This window comes from Neolamprologus multifasciatus, chromosome 22, assembly GCF_963576455.1.
Source record: "Neolamprologus multifasciatus chromosome 22, fNeoMul1.2, whole genome shotgun sequence".
Classification (NCBI taxonomy): Eukaryota; Metazoa; Chordata; class Actinopteri; order Cichliformes; family Cichlidae; genus Neolamprologus; species Neolamprologus multifasciatus.
In genome coordinates, this window is record NC_140459.1 from 14,941,791 (window position 1) to 14,956,478 (window position 14,688).

The window sequence follows — 14,688 nt, forward strand, 5'->3', positions numbered from 1 at the left end:
GTCTCTCTGGTATCTTATTGTTCATTGTGTTGTATCTCAATGAAAAACAACACATGAAGAATAGATACTTGCAGCACACAGTTTGGAACAACGCAAGGGTCTAAGGAGTATGTGAGAACAAACATGCAACAAATGTAGCACATCTGTAGTTCAACAGGAGAGAGAAAGTGAAACGGTAGTGACTCCATTGACTATACAAATTAAAAATTACACATCACTGTCACTTGGTTATGTGTGCAAAGTTTTGACACTGTTACCTTTTATTGATAAAATAGTTATTTGTAGCCCTGCTTTAACTCAAAGTGGATTAAATTAAAAGTTACCGTCTATGTGTCTTGACTAGTTCTAAAGTTAGTATTGTTATCTTGAACTGACTGGAGTGAGTACAGGTAGACCTTACTATTACTGGGTTACTTGGTTTGACCCCCTTCAAAACAGCTTAAATTCTTCGTGGCACACATTCAACAATGTGTTTTAAAATTGTTGCTTCACATTTATTGGCTCTTGTTCCACCACGTCCCAAAGGGGCTCTTTTGGATTTAGATCTGGTGACTGTGGAGGCCGTTTGAGCGCAGTGAACTCACTGTTTGAGATTATTTGAGCTTTGTGGGGTGGTGTTTTAACCTGCTGGAAGTAGCCATCAGAAGGTGGGTGCACTGTGGGCATAAAGGGATGGACATGTGTTGTCTAACCGGTACTTTGAAACAATCCCTCACACCATGACACCATCACCAGACCCAAAGATTGATACAAGGCAGTATGGATCTATGCTTTTGTGTTTAAGGCAAATTCTGACTCAGGAAATCAGGACTCATCAGAACAGGAAATTAAAAAAAAAAAACTTGTACAATTTTGGTGACACTGTGTGAATTAGATCCTCAGTTTCCTGTTCTTATACAGCAGGGTGGCACCAGGTGTGTCGCTGTAGCTCATCTGCTTCAGGCTTCAACATGTGGTTCATCCACCTTGTAGGAGTCTGACCATTCACTTCTGACCTCTGAAATCAACAAGGCTTTTTGAAGGAGCCTAGAGAACTGCTGCTCACTGGATATTGTCTCTTTTTCTCTGTTTCTTGTGTGGGGAAAATCAGCAAATCAGGAGTTTCAGAGATATTTGAAGCAGCCTGTCCAGGACGAGCAACCTTGTCAGATTCAAAGTCACTTAAATAATCTTTCTTCCTCATTCTGAGGCTCATTTTGAACTTCAGCAGGTTGCTTTGACCATGTCTACATGCCTAAATTCATGGGTTGCTGCAAGTGACTGGCTGATTAGAAATTTGGGTTAATAAGCAGTTGAACCGCTGTGCTTAACAAAGTGGTTTGGTTAGTCTACTTAAAATCAGGCTCACACACATTTGTGTTCTTGTACATATTAGGCTAATTACTCCACACAAATCTACTGTCATGCAAGTGCCCTTGGTTGGACGTATGAAACTAGACTAAATATTAAACCCAGAGAATTATCATTATTCTGTTACAGAAAAAAAAACTTTATTTTTGTTTTTTTTTTAATGGGAATTGATTGTAAAGATATTTTAAGATATTCAACTATCACAGGATTTGTTAAGTTTAATAATTAGATTACTCCTTATTTAATTAAAGTCCGTTCTACTCTCCTCTGTCTCTCAGAATATGACAGACACCTAGCAGCGGCAGTGTCTGCAGGGAAAACCATGGCATCAGCCTACCTGGACCCCAACCTGAATCACACCCTCCTTGAAGGGACCAAGTCCCGACTGAGTGCGGGGGGATCGGACCGAACCATGGCCGGCTCCGTGGACAGGGTTCTGAAAGTCTGCCATCACTTTGAGAGCAACACAGAAAATAGCTGCTGGTCTTCCAATATAAGATACGGCGATGCAACCGATGTCAGGGTAAGATGCTTTTTTTGTATAGTGTCACAATATTAGGGACACTTTACCATTAACTGAGATCCACAACATTTATTTATAGTAAGAAGTAGCCTTCACAGCAATAATACTCAGTGCTCATAACTCTCTCAGGTCAAAATGTGACAGTTGTCACCCAGGAGTACTTTTAAATTACTTTTTTTTTTTTTTGTGCCATTTGTCCTCATCTCAACGTCCTAGCTGTCGGCACTGTTAAAACGGGCCCAAACGCACTGACAATATTTTGCTTGCTAATGCATGTCACCTCAGGGCACCATTTATGTGTGCGCGTGCTAGTGTAGGTTTACTTAGCAGGATGCTTTTAGATCCACCGCTGTGACGTAGAAACTACCTAGCTCTGCTCAGATTTTAGTGGTCATACATCACTGCCGATCTCCTCTGCTCTCCTTTCATCCCTCTCTACTTCAGTATCTAGGTCAGACCCCCCAGCGTTTTACATGGGAGCACACATGGCTCCGTGAGCATTATTGTGCGCGTGTGTTTGATGTCTGTCAAGTTGTTTGGGTGGGAATGTCGCGTTAAATCTCTTGAAGTCTCCGACACAAACTCACGCAGACATAAACTAAAACATTGATGGTCTCATCCAAAATGTTAGGGAAACATTGGCTGAGTTAATAAAGTAAAGCTAGGCATTTTTTTTTTTTTTTTTACCAAAAAGACACAACAAAAAGTTTTGTTTTATTTAAAACATATCAAACTTATACAGGTGTTTTTGGCACCCAGGGACAGCACAGATACATTAGAAAGTGACTGTAATTATGCTTATTTTACCTTCATAGATATGAAGTATTATTTGCACAGTCATCAGTCATTTTATTTCTCTTTTTTCCTCTTTGTCTGCAGGGGATCATCCAGAAGATTTTAGACATCAACAAAGTGCGCTGGACTTCATGTTTTGGCCTGCGGCTCAGTAACGGTCAATCCAAAGACCAAGTGCACTGGCTCCACCCAGATTTGGGCGTATCCCATGTCAGAGAGAAATATGAACAAGCACGGCCAAATGAAGAGTGGAGGTGCAAGATGAAGCCTGTATTTGTAATGTTGTGATAACTACATCAAATTGCAAGCTAGACTGCTGTTATAAGGGACCAGACAGGATCCTCCTATTTTGGATGGGTCACATTTTTTTAATTACTGGGGGATAAACTCAGGTGTAGGAGTTCTAGCATCCCAGGGTCTTACTCACAAGTGAGGGGAAAGTAGAGCAGGAGCCTGAGACAGATTATTGCATCTTTGATAGTGATGCAGATGCTGTGTGTGAAAGTGGCATTTTCACCTTACCAGTCAGTCTATATTCCTACCCTAACCTATGACCATGAGGTCTGGGTAGTGAGTAAGACAATAAAATGAAGACACAAGCAGCACAAATATCTGTCTGGCCTCTCCCTTGAAGAACGGGTGAGGTGCTCAGTCAGCTCTGGACTCGGAGTAGAGTTGGTAGAGTAGGCTGCCACCTATATGAGGTGTTTTGTGAATGTCCTCTGGAAAGAGGTAGAGCAGGAGGCTGGGACCAGGGAGGACTGGGTATCTCTGGGTAGACTATTTCTCCTTGACATGGCTACACAGCAGAAATGGATGAGTGATTTGTGGGACTGTCTTCAGGATGGTTAAAAATCCTGACAAAGTTATATAAAGTTATACAAAGTTATGTCTAAACAGGCTTCTAACATGTTTTGACATATTGTTTGCCATCATGTGTTTGGCTTGTTGTGTCACTTGTCCCTGTTTATGTGCAACAAAACTTAAATTAAACACTAGGTAATCTAATTTAAAGTTTATAAAGTTTATAACCAGGACATCATGAGGTAGATGAGTTTTAGATGCTTGCATCTCTTAAACAAGCCCCTTCCTGGAGGATGTTGAACTTGTAGGTTATGCTTTATAAACAGTTTCCTGCCTCGGTTAGACATGACTTATTTGGCCTTGTAAAGTCAGTAGTTCCAAAAACGTCTAGCTTCAGCAGTCTGCCGTATTGTATTTCGAAGCAGAAGTGATTTATTGCAACCGGCATCATGAAAAATTGCGTGACCCGTCTGTCGAATTGTGATGAGAGCCCTTGTGCGCACGGTGCTGTGTGGCTGTAAAGCCTGAGTAGTTTGGATGTTAATGCTCTGGTATACATTACCTTTATTGTGGCAGTCTTAGTGCTGATTCTATTGTGAGGTGGAGACCTTTTGCTCGGTGGACATAAAGAGGGAGACAGAAACAGATGCCTGCTTTGTGTGACTAAGTCAACAACTATCTCTCTGTCTGTTTCTGCTACACTGATTTTTACAAGCACTCCTCTCATTTGCATTCTAGCATCTTGCGCTTTTGTAATCTCCCTCCGTCCCTTGCTGATTCTCCTCCTTCTGTTCACCCGCACATCTTTATATTCACATCACAAATAATCCTTACGTTAGTGTAACATAGTGACGTCTCTGTCTTCTTTCTCTCCTCCGTAGGTATGAGTTAAGAATCCGATATCTACCAAAGGGCTTTGTGCAGCAGTTTACAGAAGACAAACCTACTCTCAACTACTTCTACCACCAGGTACAAACACAAACAGATGCACAAGCACACAAGAGACACCCAGACACCCAAACATATTTCATTCCCTGCCAGCAGCTAGCACTAACGCATATGGCACTACTAGAAGACACCCTGCAAGTGTGTTTTTCTTTGGATAATCTAGGTCAGCAGGATTGCCTGTATGTGTGTGTGAGCGAGATGACCCTCTGTTTGTTGAGAAGTAAATGTCTTAATAAACACCTTTTGCGTATTTGCATCTTCCAGGTGAAGAACGACTACATGACAGAAAACGGAGATCAAGTGGAACAAGATGTAGCTCTCAAACTGGGCTGTCTCGAAATTAGGTAACACAATGTACTCCACTGCTTTTGTTTCCATTTCTTTATATGCAGATTGCCGTTTTTTCTTTTAATATCAAAGAATAAAAGGTTCAGTCCAAGTATTAAGCGCTCTGTTTTCTTTGTTGTTGCTGGACAAACAATTTAAAGTACAGTTTGAGTTGTTTTCTTCACCATTGCAGAATGCACAGTCTGTCTGCCCGTCAGCTACACTGATAATTCTTGCCAACATTAGTCGGAGTTTATAATTCATTGTGCAAAGCAACAGCAGTTTTTGCATTTTATTGAAAAAGAAAATGAAAAAAAATGACCTCACTCTTTCTCTCTTTCTCTCTCCCACTGGATTCATTTCTAGGAGGTTTTTTAAAGAGATGAGAGGAAATGCCCTGGACAAGAAATCTAACTATGAACTACTGGAGTAAGTATTATCTTCATAAGCAAAGAGTTCCAGGAGCACAGTTCAGCTCCCAACCTCTCTGGTGCATCAGTCCATCCTAATCTCATCATTTCTCTTCCTGGAAACATGTTTTGAAACACCGCTTTCAGAGCTACAGATCAGAAAAAGTAGCACAGTGTATCACTTTTTGGCAGAGGAAGTTTCTTCTGACTTGACTAGAAATCTGGATTAGTGCAAAAGAAAATGAATAGATTTTAGGAAGCGGGAATGTGAGCAACTGCAAATTGAAGCTGAGTGTATTTGCAGTCCTCTTTGTTACATTTACGGGTATTAAAGAGGAAACCGTTCTATGTTTTTCACTCATGTTTTCTCAATGCGTTGCCCCACTGTGGATTCTCTGAAAGATGGTTGAAGAATTTACAAAGTGAACTCTAAATGAGGCTTGGCTCTAACTTGGTGTGACTCTAATGAGCTGTCCTCTTTCACTCATGTCTTTCTTTCTTTCTGCCCGTCAGCCTAACGAGCTCTCCAATTAATCCAGAGGAATGTTTTCTGTCTTTTCTTTGTCTCTTCTTCTCATTCTCTGTCTCTCTGCACCATTTTCACTTCCTCTATTTTTATCTGGTTTTCCTTCTGTGCTCTTCCTCTCTTTGTTTTGTCTCCATCGTTCCCTCGCTGCCTCTCTCGGTTGATTGGAAAAAGATGTTGTCTCATGCATATTTTAAACCAACAAGAGAGCAAGATGGAAAGAGCTACTAGGGCTTTGATACAGGAAGCTGACAGTTGGCCTTCAGGGCCTGCTGGGCCCTTTATGAGCATTAAGCGCCAAAAATGTATAATGCGCTTTGGGTAATGTATGGCGCTGTTGGCTGTAGTTGGCCCATGTTGGCCACCGTTTTGGATTGCTGGCAGAAAAGGCAGAGACTTTTGTTCAGCTTAAAAAAAAAAAAAAAGCTGTTCATCTTTTAATTAGAGTTTTTCACCTCTGCTGCTTCTTTTTCATCTTCCATTAGCAACATTATAACAAGTATAATTATCAGGTTTCTTTGAAGAGATTTCTTATTTGACACCATTTATGCCCAAGCAGAAATTCACATATTTTTGGAAACTTTACCCTTTATGTGTTTCCTTTTGTACACATTTTCCCTATAAATGGTGCCGAGTATTCTATGGCTTGACCTGTAAAAGGTCTCTATAATGATTTTTTTTTTCTTACATATACAGTTGAGATCTGAGAGATCTTACATCTATCAGTGGTCTTTGAAATTCTTCTACATCTTGATTCAAATCCACATGTGTAATTTGAATGCATTGGATGTAGTTGTAAAAGGCACACATCTGTCTTTAGGTTCTAACAGTTGGTGTCAGATGTCAGAAAACCAAGGCATGATGTGGAGATAAAATTGGTGGAGATCTGGTGAAAAACATAAGAATGCCCAAGAGCATGAAAGTCGTCATCATTCCCAAATGAAAGATGTTTGGACCACCAAGGGCTGTCCTAGATCACACAAGGGCAGAATCCGGCCCCAGGGGCTGAAATGGCACCCAAACCATCTTACCATGGTCTGCTAGGGGAGCAAAATAATCCCCCAAAATAAATAAGAGGCTGCCTTATGCTCAGGAAATTTAGGGGAAATGACAGATGTGGGTCTTCAGCGCGGTTTGATTCAATTTCAAATTAGTGTATTTGATCGGTGGCCTCTGTGTGTGGCCATATGAGACAACTGCGACACAAGATGTAGGCTAATCTAGGCGGGGTGGTGTCGTTTTTACATGGAGTTTTCTTTTATGTTGGTTTTATTTTTAGTCATCAGTCATCAAATATATGGCCTTCTACTTATTTAATCTAAGTCAGTTTGGCTCTCTGGGGGGGAAAGAAAAGTTGGAAGTCATTATCCATCAAGGCCTCATGCAGTCATTGTAGCCAGAGGTGCTTTAACTCGATATTACTTTTGAGATTGCTCTAACACATTACACAAATGTGAAAAATTGAGCAGGTCTGCACTGTAAGTGTTTTCTCTCATTGGAGCCACAGAACATACAGTAATGTTCATGTAAACGGTCAGCTGGTTGCAGTTCGCTGTCATCTTTGTGGAGCCTGAGCAGTGCTGTTTAATCAGTGGGCCTTTGTCAGGGCTCGTTCTCTGAGGTCAGCTTGATTATATAATTTCTGTCTGTGTGTATTTCTTGTTGCTCCTGTGATGACATGCCTTTGATTTTGAGAGAACCGTTTTAGAGAGGAGTTTCTTTCATGGTCATTTTCTAAAAGAAGTTAAGGAAAGTTTAACAATCTGGGAGAATTTCTGAAAACTACATTTTTAGATTTTTAATCCCTGTTTCAAACTTTTTTTTATTTTAATTGTAATTTGACATTTGACCTTTATTGGGGAAATAGGAATAGGAAAAGGGTGATGCAAGCTTCCACTCTCTTCACTTGTCTTTTCTCCTGAGGGGTATGAGTCATTAGCCAACTTCCTGTTAAAGCTCTGCTCATCTTTCTTTGTCTCTGTGGTCACCCTCTGTGGAATTCTTCCTGCAACTCTCTCTCCCTTTCTGCCTTCATTGGTTTTCTCCAACCCCATCTTTAAAGGAAAAGATGAGTAGTGTGCTGTAGTCAGCACTTAGTCATCACTTTCGGTTTCTTGTCTTCTCTTGCCTGCCCGTTTAACTGTATCTGTCTGTGTCTGCTTTTGGCAATACCCCAGGAGAGGATGAAACACGCATCTGAGATCAGATAAAGACAGAAGTGCTTGCCAATTAACATTCTTCTTTGTAATTACACCATGATAAACATTCTGAGGTTTTCCTCTTGTCTTTCTTTTTTCAGGAAAGACGTTGGTTTGAGGCGGTTTTTCCCAAAAGACCTGCTGGATTCAGTTAAGGTGGGTTTCATGTCCGTGTGGAGAGCTTGAGTTCAAAAACAAAGTCAAAATATTGATCTTGCAAACTTGGGGGCTTTACACACTGAAGGTCACAAATTTGTGCAAATATTTTCCAGAATTATTTTTCCGAACAAAACTCAATTTTTCAGATCCAAATAAACCGATCTGACCAATCAGACCGCTGCATTTGGCAAAAAGTGGCTCAAAACGTGCAATGGTACTGAATATACAATGATATTAAAAGTGTAAACTATTACTGATATATGTCAGACACCCAGCTATACACTGCTCCAGGGCAGTTAGCTCTCTGAAATTATATTTCTCTGCCTCCTCACACGTGGTCCCAAATATGTATGAAATGGTCGTGATTGAGCTTCAACTCCTGGATCTAAATCTCCCTGCAGGTTCCTTCTCGTGAGAACTGGATGAACCCAAAATTTTCTTGTTTAGAAACATCAGGACCTTAATGTCATTCCCATTTTTGACACTTTTTTTTTTTTTTTTAGGACAAATTTTCTGCACAAACCCAGTGTGTTTGGTGTGGATATTCGTTACACTGCAAATCTGGATGTGAAATATTGTGTATTTCCACTGGTATTGGAGTATCGGTGTGTAGTTTTATTAGCAGATTTCTAGTAGCTTCGTCTTAGATTTTTCTAATGTGTTATTTGATGTTATCAGACATTGTGAAGTCCAGCAGATTAAATGTGAAGCAATCTAAGAAAATAGAGAAACATTAGAAAAACCTTCATAAATTATCAAGTAATGTGATGAATGTTGTTTTTAACCACAACAAATAATTTCTGCTAGGTTTACACTTGCTCAAGTATCGTATATATCCCAGTCTACAGTTAACCAAGTAGTCAGCAGTTATTGAAACCACTACTGCGTACTGATGTGCTACTCAATGATTCAATGAGGTCAACTTACCGAAGTAACAGGAAAGTATGACATATTGTGTATTATAGTTACGGATTCCTGTTTCTTTGAGAAGACTTTTTGGTTGGCTGGTCGTATGTGGTGGTGGTGCTTCTTGCATATTGAGCAGCGTCTGCGTCAGTGATAAATTTACGGCACGTGTTTATGAGAATGGTCTTGGTGTGTGTGTGTGTGTGTGTGTGAGAGAGAGTGTGAAAGGCCCGGTGACCTGAAAAGGTCTTGATGTCAGCAGGCGGGGAAGACAGATGCTCTGCAGGAGAGAGAGAGAGACCGTGTGTTCATCCTGGTGTATGTCTGTGATGGGTATGCGTGACCCTCGGGTCATGTTTAAACCCACTTTCTCTCTCCAACAATGAAAAGGGAGGGGGAGGTGTCAATATACATCTCCTTCACCCCCCCACCCCACCCAAAAAAAAGAAAAAAAGCCTGTCAAGCCTTGTTGACTCCGCTCCTCTCGTCTCTTTTTCTGCTCCTTTGGCAGACGTCACAACATTTACTCCCAAGAGGACTGTTTTATAAGCCACGAAGAGGCGCACAGTGACACACATGTGCAGTCAAACATCAGTAAATTGACTCGATTATAAACGTCTCCACAGATTATTTTATTGCAGTGTTTATAATTTCTGTGACCACCTGATCTGAATTGATGCATAGCTGAAAGAAAGGACTGTTTACTTCAGAGACGGAGAGAGCTGAACAAAAACAAACTAATTAACAGAAAATGAATCTCTGGCTAATTTAATACCTGGTAAATATTTTCAGTCTTATCCTCACTGGGGGGGGGGGACTACTTTCTGTTGAATAAATCAGTCACTTAGTAGAGGAGGAAAACTGGGGAGATCTTAAAAAATACAAAAAAGCATCAAAACACACAAAAAAATATATGCAAGCTTGGTAAGTGGCTGCCACGTTTGGTCTTTTAAATACCATTTTGTTTCTTGCAGATTAATCACATTTTTGACTAGTGTTGCAGTTCTGTGTTTAATCATTTATATAATATGTACTGCCAGTTAAATGCAAGAGGAGCTGTGGCACACTCACATGCTGCACATTTGTGTTAGTGTTTGTGTGAAACACAGAGGGAGCGAGCACAGCTGCCATTTAGGTTTGTGTTGTTCACTCTGGTGAAAGAGAATGGTAGTCATTTAATGAGATTATTCTCCCTGAATGGACTCTATACACACACACACACACACACACACACACACACACACACACACACACACACACACACGGACAGACACACTAAACCCAGAGCAGATGGCCGTGATAGTAAACAGTGACTGATGTTATAAAGAGCAGATTTTGTTCATTCACATTGACTGGCCGGGCAGCAGGTTTAGGAAAGCTGACCTCTGGGAGATTTGAAGATCAAAGTTGACCCGGGCTGAACGATTGAAACACTGCCGCACACTTTATTAAGGATTGGTATGATAAGGTTTCAGGATAATATAACAAAACCTATGGTCATATTTGCAATATGTTTAGTAGAAGAAATAAAGAACTTTAGTTGGAAAATTCTTTGACTTCTTAGCGTGTCGGTAAAAACACGTTATTACTTTTAATTCACTGATCTGTATACTATAATACATGACAATGTAGTCATGAGTATATGGTGTATGGTAAAATGTGACTTAATATTAAGATTAAAGTTCCAACAAAATATGTACTCCCACAGCTGTGTTGGTTACCCCTTGTTAGTACTGGGTTGGACCCCCCCTTATGCCCTGTGAACTACCTCAATTGGTCATTACATAGATTCAACAAGGTGCTGGAAAGTCCTCAGAGGTTTTGTTCCTTATGGAGATGATAATATCACACAGTTGCTGCAGATTTATCGGCCGTATATCCCCAAGGTGCTGTATTGCATTGAGATGTGGGTACTGTGAAGGCCACCTCTGTACAGTCATTTTAAAAACACAGGTTTGAGATGATTTGAGGTTTGTGACATGGCGTGTTATCCTGCTGGAAGCTGCCATCAGTAGCTCACGCATGATCACTGTTATTTTAGGAGCAATAAAACAACTTCTTGTTGGTGAATCAGTCGTGCTTCGCAGGGACAAAAAGAAGAACTTTGTATCACAAATCGTGCGTATGGCCAGACTGTTGTGATGCTTTGCTGTGGAAAAACCAAATAGACTAAAATAACACTAAACTGCTCCCAGTGACTGCTAATGAAGTGAACTAGTGTCAGCGAATTGATTGTTTTGTGCGTGTGTAAGTGGGGTGTTTAGATGCAGGTACTAGTGTCCTAATTGGTCAGCCAGTTGCTATAGAGACAGTGTGTTGATGAAGGAGCTGATAGCCACTCGTGGTACTTCCTCTCAGGAAGGGTGGACACTTTGGACGGACAATATCTGTGTGTTTATGCGCATTTGTGTGGTGGAATTCTAGGAATTAAAACAGTGATCCTATCTGGAGCATGAAGAACACATAATAGATTTTGTAATGACATCTGCTGAAAGGACACATGAACACAGGGACTGTGTGTGTGTGAGAGAGAGAGAGACAGAGTATTTGTGGGTTTCTTGTTTCCTTCAGACTTAAGTAAACACCTGGCATCAGGGCTCTGTGTTGCTGCAGTGAAGTTTATATAATACAGTTTTTATTGACAAATCAATGATATTAAAGTAGCACTAAAATGAATTTAATATTAACTTGTTATATGAATATTTCTGTCCTGAATATTTATATCTGTTTTATAGTAAATGTTTAGTGCAGACAAATGTGTAATACCAAGTCATTCAGGCTGCCTGAGATCAGTCCGTTGGGTGTTTTAGTCCAAGTCAAGTTTGCAGTCGGTTAATCTAATAAATTCTTAGTCATTAAACTTATAATGTGCAGAATGCCCCTAATTGCTATTCTGTTTTAAACCTATGTATGTTCCTCTTGTAAGCCTGCTAAATACTCATCTTTTTTCCATCTATATATAAAAAGCAGTTCATAGGATTGTCTGCATACTGTATGTGTGTTAATTTATTTATTTTCCTAATTATGCATTCAGTGTGTGCGCGCAGGACAATATGTTGTCCATTTTTGTGCCAAGAGTGTCAAAGAATAGAGGATTAAATAGCAGAATGATCCTCCTTGATGTATTTTTCTTTACCATCTGTCTGCTTTGTGTTGGTGACATAAGAGATCAAAAAATTCACATGTGAGGCTGTGATTGTAATGCCAGCAGACACACACGTCCTTCAGCAAAATCCACTCTGTAAATCTGTGTAAGATACAATGTACACTGTAGATGAATGGCCAGACTGTTTGCTAACTGAGTGACTAACATTGTTAATGTGTCTAAAAAGAAACAAGTGTCTAAATTTTAATTTTATTATATTTTTTTCAATTTTTTTTTGTGCAGGCTAAAACGCTTCGAAAATTGATTCAGCAGACATTTAAGCAAGTAGCCAACCTTAATGATGAGCAGTGCATCCTGAAGTTCTTGGAGATACTTGCACCAATTTACCGCTATGACAAGGAGTTCTTCAAATGTGCCCTTGGGGTAGGTTGAGTCTGCTGCTCAGTTTCACTCTGCCACGCTGCCCTCAGGGAGCGCTGCTTTTCTGTGTTAGGTCGACCCCTTCTGGTGGCGTCAGGCTTTGCATGTATCCAGCGAACAATACCTGCAGACATGTAAGGCAGAAACATGGTTCTTACACAAGTCAAGCATCTGGAGGGATGACAAGCATTGAGACTCCCTTCTAGAAGGGCTTTGATGCTGTCCCTACTCCCTTTCCTTGCTCATGTTTTATTTTCTGTAATTTTCTCCTGGCCTGCCCTTCTTCCTCCTCCCGGTCTGTCTCTTTTAACTTGCATCTCATCCTCTCTTTAACAGTCCAGCTGGGTGATCCAGGTAGAATTAGCCATCGGGCCAGAGGAAGGAATCAGCTACCTCACTGACAAGGGGTCCACGGTGAGTTTCTACCAAGAACATAAAGTACAACTCATCCAGGTTTATTGCACTCTAGTTCATGATCAAAGAAAACTAACAAGTGTAGTTTACATGTTTTACTTTAAATTCTTGTGTGTGTTGCTCTGTCCTCAGCCCACCCATCTAGCAAATTTTAATCAAGTCCTGTCCATCCAGTACTCAGCTATGGAGGAAAAGGACAGGAAAGGCATGCTACAACTGAACGTAGCCGGAGCTGCTGAGGTATCACTACCCTCTCTGTTACTGTGATAAACTATGGAAAACTTGACTGTTGGCAAATAACAATTTTTCCATCTTATTTTACATACATGTAGTTAAAAAAGATCACATTTTGTTATATAATCATCCATCAAAGAACTCTTTATGAGCTTTTTATGAAGAAAAATGTTTGCTTGAGTCTTGTGAGGTAAGTAGAAGGTTTTAAGGTACCTTTTTTTCCTTTGTAGGTGATATTTTACTATTGTTTCACTTGGCAGCGTCATTCTGACCTCTAAAGATCAAAAGCTATTCTCACTGTGTTGCTTAGTTTTTCTACAAGAGTGGTTTGGTTTATTGTTACCTATATGATTTGATGTACTCACATGTAAGACACACATGTATGATGAGTTTTTCTTGAACATAAGGGCCAGCTGAAAATTTCTAGTGATTTGCTTTGTTTGTGTTTATGTATGTGTTTGAAATAATGGCTATCTGTAACAGGCCTACTATGCTGTCTGCCTGTGTTTGTGTAGCCTCTCACAGTTACGACAGCATCTCTCACCACGGCGGAGAACTTGGCTGACTTGATTGATGGTTACTGTCGACTCGTATCCATGGAAACTCATTCCTTCATTATCAGAGTTCAGAAAGGTAAAGTTTGATCGCTCCTATATGTCAGTTAGTTTGGTTTTTTTTTAAACTTTTCTTCTGTGCAAAAATGTATTTTCTAGGGTTTGTAGGGATAGAACGGTAAAAATAGAAAAAATACTTGTCCTTACACTGCTGGATGTATTTCAACAATTTCTGTTCTCATGACATTTGGTTTTCTTTGTGCTGTACATACAGCCATGTGTTATGTGAGTGAGGACACATTATTCATTGGAAATTCATATTTTTGTCCTCTAGAGGGAGAGAGAGCGCTGCCTTCCATCCCAAAGTAAGTACAGACCTCATCCTTGGTATAGTTATATATAAAAGGAAAGAGTTGCCATGTTCCAAGATCAGTAACTGTATTTTTCTTTTTTCCTGTCAAACTGACCGTGTGTGGTTTGGAGCCCTGATGACAGAGTTTTACTGAAAATAAAAGGCCCATAGCACTAAATAATGTGCATGTAGAGACTTGTAACTTGATATCAGAATAAACCACAATACTATATTTACATCCAATTAATTTCCAGGGAATTGTGGTTTTGAGAATTGAGTATTATTTAAGTAAACACAGACAAGAGCATTTCTATTGTAAAGTCTTTCAGCAATGCTTTGTCAAAGTTCTGCTCAGTTAAAATTCAGAAGAAAGTGCCTGCTGATTGTAAAGTTCAGAGGAGGAATACAGAAGCTGCAGCGAATTCATTCTTTTACTTTTATGCCCGGTTTTGGTTTGGGCTGCATTTTTTGTTTTGCAGTTTTATTTTCCGAAAAGCTTCCGGGAAAGAACCTTGTAATTTACATTTTCACTGCAAATAGAGATTTGGAATTAATTCAAATTAAATGCGTGAAAGCTTCCGTACGCTTTGAAATGACAACAGTGAACCATTGTTTTCTTGGGCTTTGTTGTTGCTTTTTTTTCTAATGCACTTCCTTTCTTC

The 14,688-nt window shown here is 40.0% G+C and overlaps 1 protein-coding gene across 6 annotated transcripts in view; it reads left to right on the top strand.

Annotated features, from left to right (window-relative positions):
• Window positions 1-14,688, top strand: part of LOC146493185 (focal adhesion kinase 1-like) — a 63,956-nt gene that overhangs the window by 23,519 nt on the left and 25,749 nt on the right. For all 6 annotated transcript variants that reach the window (XM_085148089.1, XM_085148090.1, XM_085148091.1 and 3 more), the window contains 11 exons: window positions 1,629-1,873; window positions 2,753-2,922; window positions 4,354-4,441; window positions 4,685-4,764; window positions 5,114-5,176; window positions 7,983-8,037; window positions 12,335-12,475; window positions 12,809-12,886; window positions 13,019-13,126; window positions 13,636-13,753; window positions 14,009-14,039. In XM_085148089.1, the coding sequence (XP_085004215.1) occupies window positions 1,629-1,873; window positions 2,753-2,922; window positions 4,354-4,441; window positions 4,685-4,764; window positions 5,114-5,176; window positions 7,983-8,037; window positions 12,335-12,475; window positions 12,809-12,886; window positions 13,019-13,126; window positions 13,636-13,753; window positions 14,009-14,039 (1,177 nt within the window). The remainder of the gene's footprint in view (window positions 1-1,628; window positions 1,874-2,752; window positions 2,923-4,353; window positions 4,442-4,684; window positions 4,765-5,113; window positions 5,177-7,982; window positions 8,038-12,334; window positions 12,476-12,808; window positions 12,887-13,018; window positions 13,127-13,635; window positions 13,754-14,008; window positions 14,040-14,688) is intronic.